Source organism: Leptidea sinapis, chromosome 7 (genome assembly GCF_905404315.1).
Source record: "Leptidea sinapis chromosome 7, ilLepSina1.1, whole genome shotgun sequence".
Classification (NCBI taxonomy): Eukaryota; Metazoa; Arthropoda; class Insecta; order Lepidoptera; family Pieridae; genus Leptidea; species Leptidea sinapis.
In genome coordinates this window covers 13,972,863-14,000,545 of record NC_066271.1, presented here as the reverse complement: position 1 = coordinate 14,000,545, position 27,683 = coordinate 13,972,863, and the positions used below count along the sequence as shown (strand labels likewise).

General features: G+C 36.5%; 2 protein-coding genes across 3 annotated transcripts in view; one reads left to right on the top strand and one right to left on the bottom strand.

The window, feature by feature from the left end:
• The first annotated feature begins 1,117 nt into the window (after nt 1-1,117).
• LOC126965288 (uncharacterized) lies at nt 1,118-23,833 on the top strand. Its single transcript, XM_050808803.1, has 10 exons — nt 1,118-1,602; nt 5,083-5,278; nt 6,524-6,663; nt 7,992-8,207; nt 9,314-9,512; nt 10,545-10,648; nt 12,477-12,594; nt 14,950-15,197; nt 17,331-17,496; nt 19,895-23,833. The coding sequence occupies exons 1-10, from the start codon at nt 1,422-1,424 to the stop codon at nt 19,980-19,982; spliced, it is 1,656 nt and encodes a 551-aa protein (XP_050664760.1). The 5' UTR covers nt 1,118-1,421; the 3' UTR covers nt 19,983-23,833.
• Nucleotides 23,822-27,683, bottom strand: part of LOC126965299 (inositol polyphosphate multikinase) — a 41,501-nt gene continuing 37,639 nt past the window's right edge. For both annotated transcript variants that reach the window (XM_050808829.1, XM_050808830.1), the window contains exon 7: nt 23,822-25,933. In XM_050808829.1, the coding sequence (XP_050664786.1) occupies nt 25,450-25,933 (484 nt within the window). In that variant the 3' untranslated portion in view covers nt 23,822-25,449. The remainder of the gene's footprint in view (nt 25,934-27,683) is intronic.

Genomic DNA, 27,683 nt, shown 5'->3' with positions numbered 1-27,683 from the left:
GAGTGATCATTGTTTTGAACCAAATTATTGAGCGATAAAAAGTCTGTAAATACATTATGAAGTAAGCTGTTTGATGGCATAGGAAGGAGTTCATTTTCAGAGGACCGATACCAATTTAGACTACTTAAATTAAAATCACCTAGTATTATGAATTTTCCCTCAGGGTTTTCCATTACATTACTAGTGTGGTTAATAAAATGCTCAAAAATATGTAACTGAACTGGAGGTGGTTGATATGCACCATAGATATATAAGTATTCTGTCTTGTTTTTAGCGTTGCGCAACTCCAAACCTACCCAGAGATCTTCACAGTTAGATTCGTACTCATAAATTCGAAATTGAAACATTTGAAAACTGCGATTAACACGCCTCCTCCTTCTTTACCTTTGTGTAATTCGCTACTTTTAATTAGGGTATTACATCCATTTAAAGCGTTTCTGGTAGCTCGATCGCTTCGAAGCTAGAGATGAACAATATACTTTGTTCATTACTAGATAATTTGAAAGTTGAGCACAAATTATTTCTTATGAAATGCAATGGGCACGGTAAGGCATTCAATGGAAGTAATTCCTTCATAATTTTGGATATTCACCAAAACAGCTTATAATACTGCGGTAGCGGGTGGCAATCCCAAAGAACAAAACGGGTGACCTTTCTTGTGTCAAACACTACAAGAGTACAGACCAATTTCGCTAGGCACTGTGATGAGGATTTAGAGACTGAGTGTATGGAGGTTGAATAAAACAACTGCTTGAGCTGCGGCGACTGTAGCTATTGCCTATTGCTATTTGCTACTTTTGCTGCTACGCGGTTAGCCCGCTACTGTTGACATGGCAATAATTAATATAATATTTCCTGATTCCTCCTGCAATATCTCCATAAGGGGTGGCGGGTGAAAGATTGATATTGAATTACACTTTCAGTCAATCGTCAATCTGACATGGCTGACAAGTTTTTATTAATATTTCATAGGGTAAGTAGGTACCTCTATGAATAGCCGATTACGATGACAGTTCAATTTAGAGCTCACAACTCACAAACTAACTAACTTGACTATTGTATTGTAGCTGTAGTAGAAGGAAGGAATGCCGCAATAGACTATCTATATTATCTATGATTATCTATAGTCTTTGATCTGAGATACTTTATTTACTTTACTTTTTCAGAATATTAAACAATTTACAATAGGCTGCATTTTATTAATTTGGTCTCCGATTCATTACAATTGTTACAAGCCTTCACACCCATTATATATATTTATAGTGCTCTTTATCATTTACTTCCGTAAAGATTTTCACTCAATTCGTCATCAAAGTGATGGTTGAAGTTTGTTGAAGTGTCTCGATTATTTAGCCAAGACGTGTTATACAAGTTGTTTATAGTGAAATGTGGCGTAAATAGTTGTTACTATCGCGTGTGAAATGTCACAACATGGATACCCTGAAAGACTTTCGAATTCTTCAAAGGGATTCCAAGAAGATGTACAAAGTCAGCAAACCATGGAAGTTTTGGTGGAGACCCTTACTGGAACCGCATTCGAAATCACGGTATCACCTTTCGACACTGTTTTCGATATAAAGTCGAAAATCTATAGAGTGGAAGGTGAGCTTATATATATTGAATTAATGTATTATTACACAACAAACTAAATTATTGTTTCATTGTGACAATGCTTATCAGCCACCATCTCGAGAATTTGTAAATGATACAAAGAAATGCTTCAATGGATGAAAAATTCAGTGAAATTGTTTGACCTCAAATTATCATTTATTACATTATCACCTGAAACTATAACATTGTCAACTGTAAAGTATTTTCTTTCAGATTTCCTGATTTACTTGTCTGTTATTTGCAGGACATGTTTCCTTTGTGGACTTCTACTTCATTGACAATCTTTTATCATATGCCTAATATTTGAGTTTGAATACTTAAAAACCATTAAAGTACTCTCAGTGTTTGCTAGAATAATTGTATTGTGATAACAGTTGTTTCAACTTTACTTACAACAAAAAATTAAGTTTAGCCTTAGTTTTGCTCCATCATGGGATATGAGGGAATAATAAAGGGCTGAAATTTATGAAAGTTCAACATATTATATTGTGACAAGTGTGACACCTCAAATATAGTGTAATATTTATAGAATTAATGCTATTTACACTTGAATTTCTCTGTGTGATGAACATGATATGATCCAAATATCCTGCAATTCAACTTAGGTATTTTCATGGCCTAGGAAAAGGTGCAGTTGGGGTCTGTCTCAGTATATTCCAATCTCTGGAGGAATGCTACCCCTATCATGATTAACATTAAAAAGCATGAGAAAGCAATGAGTGATTCATGGCCAACAAGAGTAGAAATAAAACACCACTTACTAGGATTGTATTGAAGTGGTGATGAGGTAGAATAGAAAGCCAATGATTCTCACCCTAGGTTTCTTGCTTTAGGCTGGTAGGCTGGCTAGAAGTGAATACCTAGAGGCTACACCTCTGCATAAGTCAGATTATTGGAGATCTTATCCATAATCTCATGGTTTACATTTGGACATGGGGAAAGTATGTCTGTTTGGCTCCTTTACCTTATAATTTGAGTATAAGGAATGCATTTCTGCAATTATCACACATTTTTCTCTGATTGTAACAAGAAATTGGATAGTATAAAATACCTTTTACACTTTTTTTTCTGAAACATCCTCGAGAACTATAACTATGAAGACTTGCCTTTAAACTTTAGCCCCTGCCATCTTGCAAACAGATTAGTATCACACTCACATGAAACAGAGGTGAAGTGCTGCTCTGTTTTGCATAGATAAGTGTCAAGAACCACCATGATGTGATATTAACAGGGCATGGATATTTTTAAATCAAACTCTGTAGTACCGATCAGTGGCAAATAACAGCCGTGGTTGGATATGTCTGTTAAAGCAGCAGTTGACTGCAAAAAACAGGCATTGAATCTGAGTTGCAAGGCTGGACATAAATGATCTAAATTGCAAAGTTCTAAAGAGGAACTACAACAATGCCTCCAGATTTTTAAGCGGCAAATTACCCATGCAAAATTGAAAAATGTCATCAAATCCCCGAGCAGCTTTCTGGATACCATGCTGAAACAAGTGTTGTCAAATCTCACCAGCCATCCCTACCACCGCTGCACATGAGGAATGACACCCTGGCCCATATGGCAAAAGATATTTTTTTACGTCCAACTCGACTTTTCACGGCAAAGGAAAAAAACCGGGAACTATCCCGAAGGGTCAGGTGTGTCTTTGCCTGAAGCACACTTCACTTAAATTGAACAGGCCGGATGGCATTTCTCCCATCATGCTTAGTGTGCTCTTGAGTTGATTTTTGTTCTAACTCATTTATTCCGGTACTAATATTCAAAAGGCATAGTCCCGGACATGTCATGGAAGTCAGCCTTTTTTCATCCGATCCAAAAAAGGAGACATTTTGGATCCAGCTATCTGCAGGCCTATTGCTATTACTTTCCTGCTCTTCAAAATCATGGAAGGTATTGTTAACCGCCACCTCTTGGTATACCTAGAGGGTCGTGGTATACCAGTTGATCAACAACTGACAGTACGGCTTTCGCCAGTGTTGGTGCATACCTAACACATAGATGGGTGGCTGCTACTGAAAGCAAGGGAGAAGGCCTGAAGGCAAGCAGTTGGTCTGGATATAGCGAAAGCCTTTGATTGTATATGGCATAAGGAGCTTCTCTCAGCACTTCCATCCTACACTAGCTGGTCTTAGTCAACGGTTATTACTCGAACCGGAAGCACGCGAATGCTGGAGTTCCCCAAAGCTGTGTGCTACTGTCTCCCACGCTGTTTCTTCTGCATATCATTGATATGTTGGTTAGCTCCAATTGTTATGTGGATGACAGTACGGGATGCCATATCACGGGCAATGCAGCTCTCTCTCGGTAAATCGTCGACCAATACCGGAAGCAACTTGTGTCTTCTATCGAGTCCTCTCTTGAGGTGCGCGTAAGGTGCGGAATGGGGCGAATGGATCCTTGTCCAATTTAACCTCCAGAAGACTTAAGTTTTCGCGTTTACCACTAAAAAACCCCATTTGTCGTATCACCTCTCTTCGGCAAACTTCCCTTTAGAGGCTTTAAGCCACGCCTCATATCAGAATACTGGGTCTAGAAATCACGAGCGTATTCCTCAAAAACAAATTGGCTTCGAAGAAGCTGGGCGTCATAAATAAGGGCGTGCGATTTTACGAAACTTCAAGCCGGACTACATTTCAGCGCTCTACAAAGCACAGGTCGGATCACATATAGATGTACATACTCTATGTATTACTGTCATCTCTGGTCTGAAGCAGTTCGAACCATTTGACCCCGTGCAAGGCTAGATTTGTCGGGGATCCAGTCGGGCTTGATCACTTTGCTTTGCGTAGAGACGTCGCTTCATTGTGTGTTTTCTAACGCATTTATCGCTCGGAGTGTTCCGAACAGCTGTTTATCGTTTTTGATCCTTGCCGCTGAATTTCACCTGGACTGGATCTGAATATGTCTTCCATAGAGCGGTATTTACAAAAAATAGCGCGTACACCTTTCTATAAGGCAATCAAACTTCGGTAGAGCTTTGCCACGCTGTGATTCCTCTGGTGTTGAAAGCGAGTGGCGGTGATCACTTAACATCAGGTGATAAATAGACCTGTTTATTCTCCTCTTCCATAAAAAAAACTATAGCTTGGGTACAGTGTGCTACATGCAAACAATTACCCAACTGCCAATTACTGTTTTAAGATTTTAGTTTTATTTTCACGCGTATTTTTGCATTTTCTAAAATTTTTAATTCATTATTTTACTATATTACGATTGTACACAGTTTGTAAACATTTTAAATCAGATAACAGATGCTATTTTCTGAAACAGTGAAAGTGGGTGAAGCTACTTGGCTCAGGTCCAACTAATACCAGGTGTAAGTCAAAATAATAAATATTGTTACATTTCAATTGGTGATTCTATTCATTTGATCTTTATTTTAGGGATAACAAAATATAAAAATTGAATTACCTGATGCTGTTATCATGTCATAAAATGTTTCTAAGCTATTCTTTAATTTTTCAGGTATACCAGTCTCTCAGCAGCATCTTGTGTACAATTTACGTGAGCTGGAGGATGGGCTCTCTTTGCGCGACCAGTCCATATCTGACGGGGCAAAGCTCCGGCTTGTTCTAGGCCTCAGAGGCGGTCCTGTGGCAACTCGCCGGCTTCCACCTCCTGAGCCCTGGCATGATCTTGAGAGACTGTTCGCTCCTAAGAGGTTTGTTCCCTTTTAAATTAAAGTTAACCGGCAGCACTTCAATTTGTAATATATCGCACTAAATTGGTTTTAAAAAACCCGTGCCAGCTGTATAAGCTTTCTAACTTCCCGCTAAGAAAATTAAAAATTTTCGAAAATTCGAGAAGTTATTGGTTTTACTCCGTTTTTCGAACGTCGGGTTTTCATCAGATCTCGACGTTTTAAGGTCCTAGGAAGCTTACCTGACTGTTCCCGCGATGGTGTCTGTACATGTGTATGTGTGTGTATGTCTGAGAGAGAGAGAGAGAGTGTGTGTGTGTGTGTGTGTGTGTATGTACACACACATGTAAACCGCTTATATCTCTTGACCCATTTCATCGCGGTTGGCACTATTCGAAAGAGCTCGACCAAACTTTGATTTTTAATACAATTCGGATCGGTAGATGTAAAAAATCTTAAGAAAAATCCGAAATTTTTTTTTTATTTGTCTTTTTTTTAGAATTACTTTTAGAACTGCTTTACCGATAGATACCAAAATCATTATCATTTTTGAACATCATAAAACCACGTCGATCTCCTATCTTGACCGGTCAAAGTCGGTTGATTCATTCGTGAGTTATCCTTGACAAAAAAAAACCGAAAAAAGTGTTTTTTTCGAGGCAAAAACTACCATCCATTCCAAAAGGTATGCCTCAGACCTGAGAAGAATGGGCGCAACAAACTCAGGGGCTTCTTTTTTTTTATAAAATATGGTAACAATGTAAAATCTTACAATAAAAGTTATTATTTAAAAGCTCGAGGGTGGTCGCTCCATTCCAAATCTGTTTTAGCATTAAAGCGCGGTTGTACCTGAATATTCACAAAAATTTGTTTCTTAGAGAGTCAATTACAACATAACGCAATGAAAATATTCCAACGCAAAAAATACAGTGCACAAAGAAGGACCATAAGAAAATTTTGAACCGAATAGAATATTTATATATAATTTGAAATATCCAATAAAAAATTTGGAAGATGCTTTTTGGAAAATTTGGAAATAGTATCATATTACTTAGTACTCTTTACGTAAACTTCTACCAGACTTTTGAGCTTGAAGATCTCAAAAACATAGAACAGCTGACTCTTTGATCTTGAAGAGCTCAAAACAACACAAATTATTTTCTTCTCGTTATTTAAGCAAATTTGAATTCTCAAATAACAGACAGTAGACTCAATACAAATTTATAAAGTAGCATAGATAAATCAAAATATAAATTAATATTTTAGTGGTGAATGCGAGGGAAGTGGAGGGTCTGGTAGCGGCTGCAAAGTGACCGTGGTCGTGTTCCGGGAGGGAGAGCGGGTCAATATGCTGCGAGTGAAGGAGAACAAGGATGGCACCTTCGAACATCTGGACTCTAATAAATGTATGTATTTGTGATACATTATGTTTAGCCATCTCAAGCCGTATAAGTACACACATGTAACTAACTATGGCGAATACGAAAGCTAATGAAGCTAATAATGTTGAGAATAATCACCTCACATTGAAATCTTTCTACCCGTTTGGGAGATTAACCTTAATATTTGGGCTGACATTTACAATTTAAGACGATGAGCATTATAGGTACCACAACAACGCCTTTTTCTGCCATGAAGCAGCAATGTGTAAGAATTATTGCGTTTCGGTCTGAAGGGCGCCGTAGCTAGTGCAATTACTGGGCAAATAAGACTTAACATCTTATGTCTCTAGGTGACGCCCAATTGTAGTGCCGCTCAGAATTTTTGAGTTTTGATTTTTGAGTCAAGAATCCTGAGCTGCATCGTAATTAGCAGGGCGTATCATTTGCCACCAGCTGCATCAAGTTCTGCTCGTCTCATCCCTCATTGTCATATTTATATATTTATTTCAAAACTCCTCAAATCTACATCCATGATGTCATCATTCAACACATCTCTTGAACCTGCAGCTTCATGAACAAGATCCTGATGAATGAAATCCCTCTCATGGTTTAAATTGTTATCATTCTCCACTAAACCTTGTATTGTACTTTGAATTATGTTATTTTCAACAACCCTCTCAGTAAGAGATATTCTATTAAGGTTTAAATTTGGATCACTTATCGTTTTGTCATCTACATTACTGTCTATGTATTGTCCACTTGAATTATCACATTTTTTGATAAAAATTGGTTCCATCTGTTATATTTTTCTGACTAACAAAAACATGACCCCTTGTTACATTATCAGCATTGACTTCAGGAGTTGACTCAGTAATTTTATTTCCATCTTGTGTATTAGTTCGAAGATTTTCTTCTGTTACTGTTTCACTTACATCACTATCGTTAGCTATACTATCAGTACCCAAATTTTTTAAGAGATCTATTTCTGATTTATCACTAGAATTATTTTTATTTTCTACTTCACCAAATTTTCTCCCAGTTAATTTATTAGAATCTTTATTTCCCTCTTGTATATCTGTAGTTATCCTTTCTTGAGTATCAATACTGGTTCTATTTCTTTCTTTATAACTGTCTCATTTATAATGTTATGTTTATCTGTTAAAATCTCACTTGAATTCATATTGATGTCTGATAATTTAAAAAAATGTCGATGATGTCCGTGATGCGTTGATCAATCTTTGAATATATTATTTATTACAACAGGTAGCAATATTAAAAATTCTGTCAGTCCGTAAGCAAAGTTGCTTGTAAACATTAAAGTATGTTAAAACAAACCATGAATTTTTTTAAAGATTCGTCATCACTAAGCCACCTCGTAGAGTGCGACTCTGATGACGGCGCGGGCGGGGTTCGGCCGAGTGGTAGCGGGGCAGCGGGCACAAGCGGAAGCGGTGGCGGCCACAGCAGTAGAGCGGTTCGCGAAAACGCGGTCACTATGGCCAAGATGTTGCAGCTGCGAAGGAGGATGCATTCACTGACCACGCGGACTCCTGACAATCACTTTAAAGGTATTATTCTTAGATAATTTATATGTCTTGATTGAGCCTCTTGCTACTATACAACCAATGAAAACAGACCTGGCTTATTACTTTTGTGTGCGTGACAAGCTTTGTCATACCCTCTGATGTCGTGTATGTCACTTTGTGTTAGTTTGTGTGCATTGCTCAAAATAGAGGCTTACTGTTAACGTTTTTTGACGTTTTAACAGCTGTCACAGTCTATCTAGACGTATAGATGATCCTAGGTATTATTGTATATTCAACTGGCTGACCTTAGCTCAGTCCTAAAGTAAAGTTTAAAAAAAATATTTACGTTGGCCTCAATAATATGAGTAGGAGCATTGTGATTTGTGACTCTAGTCTCAAATTTTTTTTTTGGAAATTATATTATTTAAATTACAGATAAAGGTCAACTTGGCATAAAGTTATACCTAAGAATAGACCAAGAATATGCAAAATGTTTACAAATAGACATTTTACTTATGATTGGTTTTATGGGTATACGTATAACGTTCCCCACGATAATTTGCAAGGCTGCTTGACATTCGGAAAACTTTAGAATTATCATTAAATTGACAGTGTTGTCGGCAATTTTGACTAAAATTTTGCATATTGTTGGTTTTCATCAGGTTTAACTTTATAGTAAGTTTATTTGTAAGGCCGTTACAATTTTATTGTATTTGTAGATTTAATATATTGATATAAAGAAGACTAGAGGAGTAATTAAGAATAAATTAAATGAGCATTTCCTTAACAGACGTTACACATACAGACTTAAGTCTTACATGAAGAATGGAGACCCATTCTTCATGTAAGACTTATTAATATTTAAAGAGTAGTATTGTTTAGATATATGTATACAGGTTAGGTTTTTACTATGTTATGTGGAATATCATGAATTAATAACTAAGTAATGTATGTGTATTAGTAATATTGCAGTGTAACGAACAAATAATAATTTATTATAGATGCACACTAGTATAGTAGTGTTAGAGCGTAAATGTAGCAACGGTTTGGCGAGAATTAAAAACTAAGTACCAATTATGCATACTTTTATAAGTAAATTGAAAAAATCAATAAGTACGCAAATAAATGTAAATTGTAATGATTATCAGGGAAACGGGACATTCAGAAGACAAGGAGTGAAGAGATCCTGTCTGTTGCCAGCCTGTTGGATGATGGACCCGACCCCGACTACCGCTACACGTTCGAGGAGGCGTACGACGGGAAGTTCACGCGTTTCCACTGCGCCAATACGCTGCTCCCGCCCATTGGGACGCGCACGGACTCCGCGCCGCTCATCCAGGACGAGAGGTCAGTCAACATGGGGACGAGCAAGTGTAATATTTATCTATCTATTCACCGCATGGGTGTAGATAAATATATAAGAGCGTCGTGTGTCATCTGTCCGAATCAAATCTGAACTGAATAAATGTTTTATCTACACCCATGCTATAAATCCTCTATTAAAGATTCTAAAACAGTTAGCTTTATTGCCAGCATTAAAACACCAAATGTCCTAATACATCATCCAAACGAATGTTGTAATGAAATTCAGTAAACATTACATCATCCGTTTACAATACAACACTCGTTTGGATAATGTAATGGTTACAAGGAGTGGCTTTTTTAATGTTAGCAGAAAGCTAACTGTTTCAGAATCTTTTAAAGAGGCTTCATATTATAGGTGTAGATAAAGTCTTGTATGCAACTGTTGATAATTAGGTTCATAAACACTCATGTGATAAACCCACATTCGTGTTTTAATACCCCTTATTACACAACAGTTGCATAAATAACTATCAGTTGACGGGGCAAGGCCAGTCACATGGTCAGGATCTTCGTGGTCGGTCTTCGTGGTTCATTGGGTGTCTTCTACCGCATTTATCAGGTAGTAGTGTGCTGCTTGATCTGATGCGTGTCGCTGAGTTCAACAATTGAACCATATGTCCTAAACCTAGATATTATCGTCATGTTCAGGATGCTGTGTGGAATTGCTCCATAGTGCAGTGAACTAACTTAACTCTAATGTACTTAATAAATAATAGAAACCATATATATATATAAAATAATAGTGGTTTAATATTCAAAATACTAAGGAGATGATAGCAAGTGTGGCTGACTGCTTACGACTTGTTGATGAAGATCGGTTACAGCAACAATAAATTCGCTTACCTTTTCTATATTGTTGCATCTCCCTTACAGATACCAGTCTCGTATATACGCTATTATATCCACCATTTCAAGGGATAATTCATATCAAAGAATTGAATTAAAAAAACGTGAAAACCACGACTTTTATATACTTGCAAAACTATATTGTATGGATTATGTATTTGTCGGCAGGTTGAAGCTGTCGGATGCTCTTTCGGGGTCCATCCTGGTGAAGCGCGAGGGAGCCGCGCCCGAATTGAACCCCGCGATCACTCCATTGCACGCTGCTGATTATGGTGAGATAAACTACCACCTTATTTCATATATATACACTCGAACATGGCTGAGCGAGAGACTTTATTAGTAAGAAATAGTCACAATACAGGAATAGAATATTACCTTCATACTAGAACGCGCGAATCGACACACGCCACTGAACTCTACTATATACTACTAGACTGGCGTCTGTCAAAGTACTTTTGTGTCTGTTTGATATTCGCCATTTTGGTGCTGTTGGTCATAGCGAGAGTCTGCGGTACTAAAACTAGTGTTGACAACCTCAGCAAACATCGATAGATGGTGAGAAACTATTGACAAAAGTAATTGTGTACTTTATTACGTTGATTCTTGAAGTATAATTATAACACGGAAACCGAATAAATTAATTCAAAATGCAAAAATACTTCACAGTATTGAACGTTCCTTCGCAGCCATTTGTATTATACTTCAAAATTAGTTCTCTGGACGCTAACGAATGGCGCTTCTAATAGGCACACAAAAATTGCTGTCAAACATGGAACAGCCTGTCCAGTGGTATTTATACAGGTCAGTGACCCACGCACACTATTTACACGGTCGCTAAGCAATCTTGGGAAGACAAAAGTATTGGATGCCACTCCGTTTTGCCGCCGAAACTGGTCGCTGTCCGAGTAAAATTAGCTGCGCCGCGCCGTTTTCGTCGTCAATCTTTTTGTATGTACCAACCCTAGCACTCCGCCCAGACGTAGGTATAAATTTCAAGGAGACCGCTGAGTTACGCTACTGTTCTGTAACTTGTATTGTGACTTAGTGCCAGATTCTGTGATTTGAACCCGCAAATCTGTAGGAAGAAGAAATGATCTATACTAATAAATATAGAGCCGGTTTTTTACTTCGTTTATACTGTGAAAACTACTGAACCGATCCGAATTATAATTATACCAAAAGACGCAGCGTGTTTCGGAAAAGGTTTTGGTATATGTTTGTTGGTCAATACTTATCCGGAACCCATATTTTTTTATATATTCCCAATACAAATAATACTTATGACAATTCATACAAGGAGTACTAATTTATATAGCAAAACCAGATTGGCTGGTTCAGTACTTGTCTCTAGTAAAAAGAAGTCAGTTCTGTACCCGAAGATTAGGTTGACTGACTAATATGAGTATAGTACTAAGGTTCTCTTAAACTAAACTCGTAAGTTATTTTTACAGTTACAACATTAGAAATAAGGAATTGCTGGTTTTTAATGTTAGTTGGCTCTATGGGACACGTAATAACATGTAAATGTTTTCATTTTTATAATATAAAATTCTCAGCCATTATTCTCAGACGTAAAAGAAAAGAGTTATCAGACTATCTCGGACTTAGTATAGATTTGTTTTGAAACCAAATTGAATGAAATTAATTTGATTTTAATTGAATTTGAAAAAACATACATATTTAAATTTGAATAATACTGAAAGAGTTTCCTTCGCCATTTTTTCTCTTTTTTTATGAAAATAAGGGACGAGACGAGCCAGACGTTCAGCTGATGTTAATTGATGCGACCTGCCCATTACAATGCAGTGCCGCTCAGGATTCTTGAAAGACCCAAAAATTCTGAGCGGCGATTCTGTAATCTGGTATTACGTAATTGACAGTTCTCTTTCCATATTTATTATTAATTTTTGGTAAGAAGTATTTGTGATTTATATCAAGTTGTTGGAAACTAAGTGTCTATTTTTTATTAACAGGGTGGGATTAGTAATTTCGGTTAAAATAGAAAAGTCAGCTTTATCATATACATTCATAACATAACAATGTCCAAAGAGCTTATAGAAAAAAGCTAGAGAAAATAGTAATTGGTTGATCCTGGTCCAGGTGGGGTCGCGGTCGGCGAGGCTGGTGAAGGCTGGCGCGGACGCGGACTGGCTGGCGGAAGACACGCGGCGCTGTTCTCGTCCTCCACCTCAGACCTGGAGCGACTCAACAGGACCAGGTACACACTCGCTCGCCTCCCTTGCACTCGTTTTTATGCATACACACTCAGATTCTTAGGACCGGTATCCACTAAAGCAGAGAGGAGAGGAGGCGAGAGGAGATCTCATGTCCACTAAAGTGGAGATGTGATGTGAGCTGTGCATAACGGAGATGTGAGATGCACACATCTCCGCTCTCTCGCGCCTTGATCGCTCGACGCGTCACGAATTTCTATAGAAAAATGAGACATCTCTCCTCTCCGGTCGATCCATTTCCACCGAAGCTATGCGGAGATGAGATTTTTTTTATGAAAATAAGGGACGAGACGTGCAAGACGTTTAGCTGATGGTAATTGATACGCCCTGACCATTACAATGCAGTGCCGCTCAGGGTTATCGAAAACCCCAAAAATTCTGAACGGCACTACAACTGCGTCTCAAGTAAGTTTCATTTGCCCAGTAATTTCACTAGCTACGGCGCCCTACAGACCGAAACACAGTAATGCTTACACATTACTGCTTCACGGCAGAAATAGGCGCCGTTGTGGTACCCATAATCTAGCCGGCATCCTGTGCAAAGGAGCCTGCCACTGGTGAAATAACGAAATCTGATTGGTTGTCAAAATACGTCTCCTCTCCGCTTTGGTGGATACCGGGCCTTACAGCGCCGACCACCGAAGCCACATAATACCAAACAGAGTAATCAATAGGCCAATACCATCGCCAACTATACTAAGGCCAACGAGACGAATTAAATAATATATACAAACGGACCGTTACTGAGTTACATAATATCTAATATAATAGTTGTATCGGCATAATTACGACAACATTAGAATACAGCATCCATAATTTGTACATAATTTATTCAAATAAAAATGTTTTTACAAAACTTTATTTATAACATTTACAAGTCAGTACTACATTGTTCACCAAATAAAGAATTTTAGGGATTCCTTTGATGGAGTCTGTAGGCACGAGTGCGGGAATCGAACTCACCATTTCGAAGTAAAGAAAAGAGCAATTATTTAAATTTTAAAAATCAATTAACATTTACAACTGATTCGTAAAGCTGGATTTCGAACGCAAGGATTATTAAATGACAAATACATGACATGACAAATAAATTACAAAGAGTAACCTAAGTAGGACCGCTCCTATTAACAGAATTGTAATGTCCTATAACAACATATTTAAAATAGCAGAGTTGGGCATATTTTGGAACTCTGCATCGATTTTCAAGCGCAAAATTAAAAATCATTTAATTAAATAATATCATTCGTTTTTTTCGTATTTAATAATAGTTGCTGTATTATAAATTTAGTTTATATAAAATTTAGTTTTTATTATTTTTGTTTAGAGTTATAAGTTTTTTATATTTTTGTGTAGGTAACTAATTTATAAAGTAATTTAGATAGTAAGTAAACGAGGAAATTGTCATATGTTAATAATGTTTTTAAGTACTTGTAATTTAATGAAGTAATTAATTGCATGTCGAGTTAGCCCGTAAATGGGGTATACGATGTTAAATAATATATGTGTAAATATACCATATACATTGTATACAACGTGGGCTTCCTATTAAATAAATAAATAAATAAAAATAAATAGACATTCCCGTGTTGTGTTTATGAATTCACCAACAAAGAAACTAGCAATTGCTCTTCTAAAATTATAATAATACAAATAATATTCATAATAATCAAATAATGTTAATAAACACAACAGAGATATTTAACACAAGAGAGACAGATAATTAAAGTGATATTTATTACGTCGGGGAAACATAGAATTCTATGGTGTCATTATTTTAAGTTTTAAGTATACCTACTCTTTCTACTCGTGCCAGTCAGCTGTTTACTAAACTACTTCGTCATTCCACTAGTTGTGCTGAAATTCGTTATTTAATAATTCTATGGATATTTTAGTATATTCAAAAGAATCAACATCTTTTGGTAATTAGATTTTGTTTTGAGACCTTATCCTTCAGCATTATCATGACATGAGATCAGCAAGCCGTTTGTTAAGCTTATAAATAACGCCACTTAAAACTCAAGACGGAATTTAAAATCATCGTCAGCATCATCATTACATATAATATATTGCGCATTACATACAACAATGCGGTTCACAAAAAATAAATAAAAAAAAAACAAATCCAGATGAAGTGATAGTTTTTTTCTAATTTCTTCATCAAATCAAGGTAAAAAATAAGTTAGGCCATAAAAGCAGAATGCAAACTCACTCCTACTTATAGGTGTTAAATGGAACTATATTCTTAATATTTTAAAAAAGGTAAATGTTTTTTTTTACAAAAACCGCAATCCTGAAGTACAATAATACGCAAATGTGTAATAGCAAAATAATGTTTTCAGAATTCTTCCCGCGCTTAGTAGGTATCGAAACCGCGAGCATCTGCATCTTAGCGACGAAGGGCTGGACATGGCGGCCTCCGCCAGGCCTCCTCTGAACCTCGACATGGCAGCTTCACCCAGACCTCCCGCGAGGCCTCAGCCCACTGTCGAAGCGGGCTCCGAGCGGCGGCAACGACGCATCGACAAGATAACAGAGCTGGAGAACAGGATTCTTAAACCGGATGTTGCACAAAGAAAATCAGAACCAGGTCAATAAAGATTCTTGCATTATTCTAGATCAGGGTTTCCCAACCATTTTTAGGCCATGCCCCTTAACATTTTTACCTTAACATGTCTAAAATTTTTATGGTTTTATGTTTTTCCCTTAAGAAATATAAATGATAAGTTTTAGGATGAAATCGCTATAAAATTGTTATCAAAACATTGTAAGTAAAATTTAAAAACATATAATGAAAAACTGAAATTCAAAAGGGTTAAAGTCGTGTCGAGTCCATTTTTAAATTGCCCCTCTTAACTATCAAATTGCCTCCCTGTGGGGCGGGGGCCCCACGTTGGGAAACACTGCTCTAGACCAATATTTAACCTATTATTGAAAATTTATTGAAGTATGCGTGACTTTGCGGAAATCCGAGTTTTCTTTAGTGTTAATTCCGCCAATATTTGTCTTTAAACAATTCGACACGTGTTTCGCCTCTACACGAGGCATCCTCGGGACGTGTTGTCTCGCCAAAATCTGACACGAGACTGAATCAAATGAGCCGAAAGCCGCTGTTTTATACCCTCGTCCCATGAAATGACGCGCTGTGATTGGTCGGCTGTTGTGACGTATTACCTCCGGAAGAGATACGTAACAATGGTGAAGGGGGCAAAATTGTTTGTTCATTCAACAATGTAAACTAACTATTATTGTCTAATACACAAGCAGCCTTACCTGATGCGTGTGTATCACTGCACTTTTGTTTTTAAATTTGTCCAATATTTGCCATGCCTATTTTAAAAACATTCGCTTTAGGAGCACTTAGTACACTTTCCGGTAGGGAGTTCCACATTTGCACCACGTGTGGCAGGAAGTGATACATAGGGTTGCTGGCACACTGAGGCTTACTCAATTTCATTGAGTGGCCTCTTAGATGTATGTTGGAGTTCATGAAGTAGATGTTTTCAATGTTTGTTACATTGAGGTTCCATATAGCCGAATGGTTAGTGACCATGACTACTAAGCTAGAGGTGCCGGATTCGAATCCCGGTAGGTGCAATCATTTATGGATGTTTTTTTCTGAGTCATGGATGTTTATATGTATTTATGTATGTTTAAGTAAGTATATTGTATTAAATATATCGCTGTCTTGTACCCATAGTACAGACTATGCCTACTTTGGGGCAAGATAATTTGGATGTAGTTTCTGAAAAACGTTCCAAGCCACAAACATCACATTTTAAGGAATTCGTGTTTAAAATTTAATAAATATTAGTGTATTCCATACATTTGGGTTGGGCTACTAAGTCATGATGTGATTTAAAGAGTGCTGCCATTTTTTGTCAGTCCATTAATATGAATCACGTGACCAGTTTTGTGTTCTAACTCAATTTCGTCATGATTGTGGTTTGGACGTTTTTCTGGAATTACGTCCATTTGTGTAAAGGAGTGCCAATATTATATTTTATTATTGTAATGTTTCTTCAGGATTTTGTACGAGTCAAGGGGCTTTCCTCTCTTCCAGTGTGGTTAGCTTCAGTTCCAGGAAGTGTTCTTCGTACATCTTTTTTAAACTATTGACCATTTTGGTTGCTCTTATTTGTACTCTTTCTAGTAATAGGATGTCTTTTTTAAAATAGTGACTCCGAATTTTGAAGGCGAATTCTAGCAGAGGTCGTATGTATGTTTTGCAGATATTAAGAAACAGAATGTAACTTATTTATAAGAAAAAGTGGTGAGGCTCAGAGTATGAAGTGGGGTACCACTTCATACGCTGAGCCTCACATTTTTGCCCAAAACGACTACTCTTTGTCGGAGTTCTCGCTTAAAGTATATCCTCTATGTCTATCTCCTCTCATTATCAGATACGTCAAACCTCTCCATACTCGCCTTGTTTTACGGGTTTGTACAAAAGGCACTTAAATGACATATATACCAGTGCGGGGCCCCTTTGTCAGTATGCCGACTAGATTATGGGTAACACAACGGCTCCTTTTCTGCCGTGAAGCAGTAATGTATAATTGTGTTTCGGTCTGGAGGGCGCCGTAGCTAGTGAAATTACTGGGCACAATTATAATGTCGCTCATAACTTTTGCGTTTTTTCAATAATCCTGAGCGGCACTGCATTATAATGGGCATGGAGTGTCTATTACCATCATTAAAAAAAATGATTTCGTATTTTCAGAGATAGCTATGCAGCCGAAAGTTACAGAGAAAACTACCGACACCGTTGGGAACGAGAGCAAAAGTGAGAAGAAGGGTCGAATGCGGTGTTCTTGGTGCAAGCGCCGTGTCACCATAGCAACCGTGCACGTGTGTCGCTGCGGGGCGAGATACTGCGCCGCTCACAGGTCACTATACAAATCCTTAGATCATCTATACGTATAGAAAGACTGGATGCAATTTCTAATTGTGACAGTAATCACGACCATCATGTTCACGAAGCATCCTTACACATACATTGAACACAAGCTCCAAAAGATATACATCCAATTTAATATTTAAACATTTAATTCATTATTACTTTTTATGAAATAATTTATATTAGTAAAACACGACTCATATATTGTATGCAGCACCTTACTAAGTAATTTGTTATGTAAATTACAGTCATATGTAAAATATTCTATTTGATTGAAATGAGCCGTGAAATTGAATTTTTTGTATGTTCTTCTCACGACAATTTTTTACAAACATATGGTAAATTCAATAATTTAAAAGAAATATTTGTAGTGACGATTCAAAAGCGCTTAGTTTAAGCCTAATTGAATAAAGTTTATTTGTCTTTGTGACAGCTGTGACAACGTCCAAAAACAATTGAGGTTGACAGTTAACCTCCATTTTGAGCAATGCACGCACACTAACACAAAGTCACATACAAATCGCAAGTGTAAGATGTAGCTTGTCACGCTCACTAAAGCTATGTATTAATTAGGGAACAAAGGCATGAGACATGTTGCAGAATGTCGCGGGACATTTACGTGCGACAATGTCGACCGACATTTCGCTCGTCCACATACACAAGTTGTGGTCGAAATGTTGGCCGAGGTTGAATGTTATGTGGTGCTTACGTAATTATTCACCAAAGCTTTCTAAAACGAAAAAAGGTTTCTGGATTAATGTAGTCGCGATGGGTTCCCAACCGTCATTCTTTTTGATTAGGTTTTTATAATCACCATGAGAAGTGCCCCAGTGCAATGGGATAGCTTTGGTACCACACTACTGCCAAAGTCGCGGACAGTTGTGCTACAAAGAGCGACAAATGTTCTAACTTGGTCTCATTACCCAAATACCGTCGGGCGTCTGTCGAGAGACACAAAGTCGCGTACGGTCGTTGTTATCAGAGCCTTCTATATAATACTAGCTGACCCAGCAAACGTTGTATTTCCGATATTAAAATCGCGATACAAAAGTAAATGTTGATCGTAGATGGGTGAAAATTTGAAGTTGTATGTATTTTTTAATGCTGACTCATAATCAAACAAATTTAAAAAAAAAATGTCAAAAAAATAAAAAATAAAAATTCGTGTGGACCACCCTTAACATTTAGGGAGATGAAAAATAGATGTTGTCCGATTCTCAGACCTACCCAATATGCACTCAAAATTTCATGAGAATCGGTCAAGCCGTTTCGGAGGAGTTCGGTCCCGCACACCGTGACACGAGAATTTTATATATTAGATATAGTCTCTACACATCACGTCGTATAAAAACAAAGCTGAAATATAAATATAACTGCTATATCTATACATTGCCGCATTATACCAGTAATTTAAAACATTGCTGGTCAATAAGCAGCAATGTAAAACATTTGTTCAGTTCAGATTTGATTCGGACAGTTACAGTTGACACATTACTAAGGAGAACAGTGTGATTACATTCATTGTCTTTAAGCACACTTTTGCCATTCCGATATCAGACTGCGAATGATATAGAACCTAATTGATTATAACATTAAGCCGCTGTCCCACTGTTGTGGATTCATTTTTTTGACCACATAGGGCTACGTTTCCACTGCAGCACACACTATACAGGAATATAAACGATTATGTACAACTATAGCGTACCTCACCACCTCTTTGAGCTATGTCAGCGCATATTCAAGCATACCACGCATGTGTCAATGTCATCAATTGATGCTTAGCGTGTCCCTGGGCTGCAGTGGACACAATCATATACATTTTCTTTTAGCGAAGCTTAACATATTGACATATTGACATCGGCTTTATGATGATGAAATGATAACTCATCATTATCAGCCGGAAGACGTCCAGTGCTGGACAAAGGCCTCCCCCAAAGATATCCACGACGATCGATCATGCGCTGCCCTCATCCAACGTATTCCGGCGATCTTGACCAGATCGTCGGTCCATCTTGTGAGGGGCCTACCAACACTGCGTCTTCCGGTATGTGGTCGCCATTCGAGGACTTTACTGTCCCAAAGGCCATCTGCCCGTCGAACTATGTTCCCTGCCTCTTCAGTTTCGCAATCATTTGGGCTATTCGATCTCGCAGGGAAACTCTAATAACTAAATTGCCCCCTAAGCGACAATGAGCTTTCCCATCAGGCCCATAGCGAGCGACCACGTCTGCGTACGGTCAAGTCAGTCATCACTGGCAACACACACTGGTTGAAAACCTTCGTCTTCAGACACTGTGGTATTTGGGACGAGAAGATTTTACGGAGCTTCCCGAACGCAGCCCATTCGAGATATAATGCCCATAATTCATAAGAAGATATAATTTCAGATACGCTGAAGTGCACGGATGCGCCTACGACTACAAGGCGACGCCCGTCCCGCACGTGCCCGCTACCACTCAGCTGCCCAAGATATAGCGCCGCACTGCGCATGCGCACCACATGCGCTCCATATACAGGTGCACTCACGCAACATTGACTCTTTATAATATACACATACACACAGCAGCCCAATATCAATAGGATGTTTACTTTTTTTGCTCAAAATTCTCAAATACGTATCGGTCATTTGACCACTCTGATGACACATAATCAAAATAACCGTAAAATAATGAAAAGAACGATAAATATCTCGATTTTCATTAAAAAATATGAGTTTTTTAATTGCATGTGCTGTCTTGAGTTGCATAAGTTGATGCTTCGTGGGGGCTCTACGGTATTTTGTTGTCTATGGGCTTGACTATTAAACTTTGGACAAAATTATAAATGTAACTTTTAAATATGGTTTGTGTTTTTCTTTCTAAATTAAAAAAAATTGCATTGAAAAAGGTAAAAGAGTAAACAATACAATAGGTATTGCATTTGACAACAGATTACCCAGGTCTGTAAACCGGAAACCGACACTTGATAACCGGTTTGCGGTATCCGGTGATGTATATAAAGTGTCTTATCTGTAACGGTTACTAATTAGATGTTAACATATAATTCACTACTTGAATGTTTACAGTAGTCATATCGTCATGAGGAGTTTTTCCGACTACCCTCCATTGTCGCCATTTACAAATGTTATGTAATGTTAAGATTGGATAAGGCTCGACGTACATTTTACAACTTTCATATTATGTAATGTTTTTCCTAGCTGAATTAGAGCACTTTTAACAATTTTCTCTTTTCTACCTACAGTGGAGATGTTTATCAATAGAAAATTAAATTATGTGGTCTTTTCTAAATCTATATCCTATATGATTGTCTGAATTTAGGTGATAATTTATTTCTGTCTCGTGAACCTTTTGAATTGAATTAATATTATTAAAAAAACGTAAAAGAACATTTTTGAATTTCTTTCGAAATTAGAAATTGTATTTAATGTTGATTGTTATGATGTCACCATATACATTAATTTCTCCAGAGACACAAAGCAACAAGATAAATGAATTATGAGTGTTTTAATTGTAAAATAAAATTATATCGACTTTGAAAAACTCCTACGCGACATCGTTTTTATCATATTGTATTAGGGTTTCTCCCATATTATCGTATTTTAGTTGCTTGTACTAATTAGTGTCTAGAGGACTCGCTAAATTGTAGCTGAGAGGTAGGTGCGAGCGACTGTCGATTGTGATAATATATAACTAAGTATAAAATGTTATTAAATGCCATTCGAGTGTTTGTTTTCGTAAATAAAAATATAATAAATGGAAAAATTATCAAAAAAAAAAATATATAAATATTAATGAAATGATATAAATACTCTGTGTCCTTTAGTTCGTTATGTGCTAGACTGGTTTCTGTAGGCCGCGTACAGATTGTTTGAAACGATAATCGCAATAGATTTTATCCGAAGATACCTCCCGGAAAACATGAAATATTTGCCTGACAAATTGGGGTTGTGTTGACCGTTCGTCGTCTCTCGTTTTACCGCTCGTCCGTTGAATGTTAAATAGGATTGGATAAAAAACGTTATTAACAAACCTCTAAAGAAACGAACGCATAAGGGTCTACGATATTTGTACTAGCGGTGTATTGCAAGAAGTATAATGTAATCTGTAGCAATACTGTGATAGCCGTTTTGACTTTTGACGTTATTCCGCTGGTAAATTTCCGTCAATATTACTAAAAATTACAAAGAACAATTATTTAGAGATAATATTTTACGTTAATAAGTTTAAAATAATGCCATTTCGCTTTTGAGACGTTATATCGGAACGGACACCATAGCGCGTCACTAGTGTGTGCGTACAGTCGCGTCGCAAATGCCGTTACAAGTAATCAATACGCGGTTTTATATTATTCGTTGTATTTTGTAATGTATAGAATAGTTGTGTGGTCGATGTGACACATATAGTGTGCGTCCTATATATATGTAATATCTGTTCTTCTCAAAACGGTAGTTGGCTAAATGATGAATATTTAATACACCCGTTTTAGAGTAATACATAAAAACACAGATTCGTTGTCATCATATTGCGTCATAAAAAAGGCCACAATTTCATATTATGGTTAATGGCAGTCACTTGTATTATATATTTTATTATAATATATAAACACATTTTGAAATTTAGATGTAAATTCAAAGTACTGACTGTGTTGCTAGCTATTAAATATTAAATACACAATTGAAGGTATATTGTCACAAGTGCAAATTATCACGCATAGTAGAAATGACCATTCGATTGTTTTAGGTCTAAAGTAATTCTAAAGTAATATATCTGGTGAGTTTAGTGTCTCTTGTGACAATATTGCTTTAATCAATAACAGTTTGAATCAAACAATGTGGATTTTTTCTAGGTGCCTTATAGAAAACACCGATATCGATAATACGTCCATAATGAATTTTTCGAATCCCTCGCGTGTAACATGTCCCTTATCGTTAACTTTTATAACTCTAGAAGGAGCATGCAGATAGATGTGGCCAGTGGTTGTGTAAAAATGACATAACTTTGACAAAATAGCAATTAATTCCTAACGAGACAAGATCACACATTCAATAATTGAATTCCAAACAATTTCTTATTTTTAAAGTGATAACCCTCACTTCTGGGATTAATAATTATAGAAATTAAATTTGTAATCAAAATTAATAAAGGATTCGGGAGTCGAACCGTTCGTCCGTTCGAGTGACGCATGGATTGTAAATCTTGGTATGTCTTGTTCAACTCTTTCTTCTTTTCTTTTTAACTAAGATTCGAAAATATGCAATTATTGAAGTTAAGCAGGCTGTACTACCCTAACCCCAATAGTTGCTATATATTGCCCAATAATTATTATATAAAGCAGACCCTGTAGATGGAGCCACAACTTGAGAGTTGCGTCACTCGAACGGTTGGCTCAATTGGTTGGGTTTGAGGCCCGTATCGTTCATAAATTTTGTTTACAAATTTAATTTGTATAATTCTATTCCAGCTTATTACGCAGTACAATAATAACGTTGTAATATATTAAATAGCTCAATCGAGCAGTGTCAGCCATCTTGCCCAAACAGTTCCTAGAATCCACCAACAGAGGGCATGCTCCTTGTAGACTCAACTGCACACCGTTATTGTGGTGTGTCAGGTTGGTTACTCGCATCGTATGCCGCGCATCGGTTGGCTCTGAATGGTACAGTCGTCACGTATATTATTACTAATTATTTATAATTAAATTGATAATGTATTGAAATTGATTATTTAATTATGTGTCAGTTATATAATCGAATGTATTTTCGATTTAACGTCCAACTACGTGTCATGTAATTGTCATATGATGTTTACGTATCTAGTCTGGTCTGCAGTTTATTTTACTATTTCAATTATTATTATCATAATTTTGTTTTTAGTTTAAATTGCACTGGTAGCATTTAGGGGGTTAACACGAGGTTCCAATGTTAATATGAAGCGGTGGTTTTGTTTTAATCTTTTGGCTTATTAACATTTTCGATGTTGAGTTTAAATAATTGAAAATGATATATTTCTAATATTGTCTTGTACTTACAAGATTGTAACACATTGGAAATATGGTATTATTAATGAGTTCGCCCGTTTCGTAAAAGATGCAGTAATAATGTTAAATTAACTGTTTGATTAGTTAGTAAATGATAATAATAATAATATGTTCACTGCGGGACAGTTTCAAAATGTCGGTTTTGTTAATCACAATACCATTGAGAGCCAACACATCCCCACGTTTAATACAAGTGTAGTTATATTATAATTATTTAAGTTTGTAGATTATTTTTTTGGGAGAATAATTTTGGCTGATTTTGAAATAAAATATTTATAATGCGAAAGCGATTTTGTGTTTTATTTATATTTCATTATTTACAATACAGTAATCGCTATGTAATATATTTTAATCTTTAAAGATGATATTAGTGACATTTGGCTGAACCATTACATGTAGAATCAGCATTATTTAATTTGTAACCAATATACTTAATAACTATACAAGAATTATTTTTGTTACGGATAAAGCTAATTATAGTTTTGTTCTTAAACGGCGTTAAACGCAAAAAGCTCTTATAGTGGTTTATATATCACTCAAATCTAGGCAAAAATGTGAACAACAAAACAAAGCACAAAAACCAATCTCAAAGAAAAAAAATGAGGTAGCACGATACTAAACGTAACCCTAAGGAATACTGTATTATCAATTTGGTCTCATTATATGTGCTAAAATATTGGCGCGAGTTCCAATAAGCACAATAGATGAATTGGGATGAATTTTAGCAATGTCTAGCAATAATACAGGTTGGGCCATAATTTATACTTTTGTTTTAAGATTACGCCACAAATTTGGATATCATCCCCACCATCTGGATGTGTGGCGTTCTTCTACACTGTGGTTTTCAAGGCTTTCTTTCACGTATAACAAAGCAGTGGAATGAGCTTCCTTGTGTGGTGTTTCCAGGTCGATACTTGTGATTACTCTGGAATGGCAGGAGAATATAACTTAAGGCACTTAAGATGTTAAGTGATCACCTGATGAGGTGACACGTACAATCGTGTCCTCTCTTCCATTAAAAATACTACGACGCGCGTGTGGTCTTCTGGGTTTCGAATTTCAAGAATTTGATGGATTCTATGTCGTGAACAATATCGTGAAAATTCTCCCACAATGAGTGGCCACCACGAGGTCCAGACTTGTACCCTCCCGACTTCTTTTTGTGGTGATATCTAAAGATCTGCACTTATTTTGGCCTATTTTCAGTTTGAATATCACAAACATTAAAACGAAAATTCTTGGAAAATATACGACTCCCAAGAGTTTTCGAAAGATCTGAGATTTTGAAAGAGTGTTGCCGGCCAATCTAGAGGAAATTAAGGCGATATAATTTTCAAGAATCAAAAGAAACATTTGCATTCAATTTCGTATTTTTCCTTTTTTCTCATTCCCTTAAATTTTATTTGGGCCCATCCTGTATATAAAAAGAATTCCTTTCCTAAAGATGTACTAATCTGGCACCAGGGGAGAGACAATACAACTTGTCCGAGTTTGGCAACTTAGGCAAGAACTAATGTTGTTTCTTTGCTCACATTTTTACAAAGAATATAATAACTTAAGCATAAGTACATTTTCGGAATAATCTATTATATTATATAAAAAATACAATGACGTTCCATACATACAGACACATCACGTCACCATATCTATCTATACATTGCCGCATTTACTCCAGTTGTATATTCTTGGTCAATAAGCAGCAATGTAAGACATTTATTCAGTCAAGGTTACGTATGTTAAATATAAAACCCAATTCTGACAGTGACAGTTGACATACGACTAAGGAGGAAAGTGTGCTTATTATATTGTCTTTAAGCACTCTTTTGCTGTTCCGATATCAGACTGCGAATTATATGTATAAAACGTCATTGGAAAAATTCCTGATTCACAAAATTATCGTAGGTCTTCAGAACACTTGATCATCAGTTTCTTTGAGCAAAGATTCGAAGATCGTCACGAGATTGTCTATGCCCTCTTTAAAGTTATCATCTATGGTTCTCTCGTTATCTTCATTGAAAAAGGCGTGGGCAAAATCAATCAATTTGATAGTTCCCCATGGGTTGGGCGTTGGTGACTCCTGGGACAGCTGGTCCAGAACTGCTCGGTAGTTCATTTTGATCTTGCAGAGTTTGTCTTCGTAGTTGTGCTCGAACGAGTGATTGTGGTTGAGTTTTTCTAAGGCTTCCGTCCAGGGAGAGTTGATAGGGGCTGGAGGAGAAAAGGACTTGGTAGATAACTGCATGGGACTGATGGGGACGGAATTGACCTTCCGGTAGACCGGACCCTTGTTGGAGAGCTGTCCACTGAAGCTGGAGCCAGTGCCCGGATGGATCGAGTGGATGGACTTGCGCCGCACCACCGGCTCTGAGGGGCGGCAGCTGAACCGATTTCTAAAATTGATTAAAATATTATCTACTAAGTAAGGAATAAAAATAGGATTTTAGATAATATTATTTATATTCTGTCTACTTTGTTTTCGAGTAGAAAAGAGCAAATAAACTTTTAGTGAACCACTTTTACTTCTTTTTAGAGAAGGACACTTCAAGAATCAGGTCAAATATCTTACACACCATTAGTGGAACAAGTTGCAAAATAAATCCCCAATAGTTTACACAGAAGCACAAGTTGTAGAGGTTGATATTAAATAGTTATTTATGCAACTGTTCTGTAATAAGGGGCATCAAAACACGAATGTGGGTTTGTTTTAATACCTAACTCAACAGTTGTATACAAGACTTTATCTACACCCATATATACGAATCCTGCATAAAACATTTTGAAACAGCTTACTGCTAAAGTTCTAGTAACCTTATGGTTTGGTTTGGATGTTGTTATTTGTCTCACTGCTCTCCCTTTAACTTCTAAAAATGAATAGGAGAACGACAGCCGGATAAAAAGCAATACATTAAAAAAAGCACAAATAAAGTTCCCCACCCCGGCTAGTCACCATGGGGACAACGACAACTACCCTCCAGAACTAAAAAAAACTATTAGAAAAAGTAAATTCAAATTCAATATCGCTACATTCAACGTCAGAACCCTAAAATCCGAAGATCTACTTATAGAACTTGAACAAGCACTGGAAAAAATAAATTGGAACATAATCAGAATTTGTGAAACTAGAAGAGACCAAGAATACATACAAGAAATAGAAAATTAAAATGAAAATAAAAAAAAAAAATTATAGGTATTTCTGATAGAATAGCAATATTGGTCGTAGAATTGCCAGGCTACAAAAAAGAATGGACAATATTTCAAATATATGCGCCACACGAACTAGCAACAGAAGAAGATAAAAATTTGTTTTATAAAATACTCACCTCTACATTGGAGAAAATCAAATATGACAATCTTATAATAATGGGAGATTTCAATAGTCAAATTGGAGAATATACTGAACGAGAAAAAGGAATCATGGGCCCGTATAGCTATGGCAAGAGTAATGATAATGGTAACCGATTACTCAATTTTGATTTCGAATTCAATCTTACTATTACAAATACACTTTTTAAGAAAAACAAAAACAGAAAATGGACATGGGTCTCCCCTGATGCAATTACTTATAACGAAATTGATTTTATTCTTACAAACAGACCGCGAATCTTCGAGAATGTGGATGTCGTCAATAGTTTTAATTTTAGGGTCTTATCATGGAATTCTAAGAGAAACTATGAAATCTAAAGAAAAAAGATCCAGGTATATTAAACAACCAAACAGAGGAAGAATATCGCTACTGATTTCAGAGAACCTATTGGACGATTTTGAAAAGAAACTTAAAGAAGAAATATACAATAATAAAGATGAAACTATACAAAACAAATATGATATTCTAGAGAAGAATTTAATTGAATTCAAGGATAAGTTAATTACACGTAAAGAAAAAAGGAATAACATTGGAAACGATGCGTTGACACTATTGGGTAAGAGAAACGATTTGTTGGCTGATCGGAAAACTCATAAAAAAGAAATTCAAGACATAAGAAAAAAAATAAACGAAAGCATTAGAAAATATAAAAGGAAAGTGGCTACTGACACTATTATAGACCATATAGAAAAAACGGGTGGAGTGAAAAAGGCACAAAGATCTCTGGATCTTAACAAAAAATGGATTCCTAGATTGTTGAATACAAAAACAGAAAC

What these genes read in the sequence shown, in the direction of transcription:
- LOC126965288 (XM_050808803.1), top strand. Translation starts at nt 1,422, where the DNA reads ATGTCACAACATGGATACCCTGAAAGACTTTCGAATTCTTCAAAGGGA. An exon ending in AGACTGTTCGCTCCTAAGAG is followed by an intron (nt 5,279 to 6,523) that starts GTTTGTTCCCTT and finishes TTAATATTTTAG; the next exon opens with TGGTGAATGCGAGGGAAGTG. An exon ending in AGATACTGCGCCGCTCACAG is followed by an intron (nt 17,497 to 19,894) that starts GTCACTATACAA and finishes ATATAATTTCAG; the next exon opens with ATACGCTGAAGTGCACGGAT.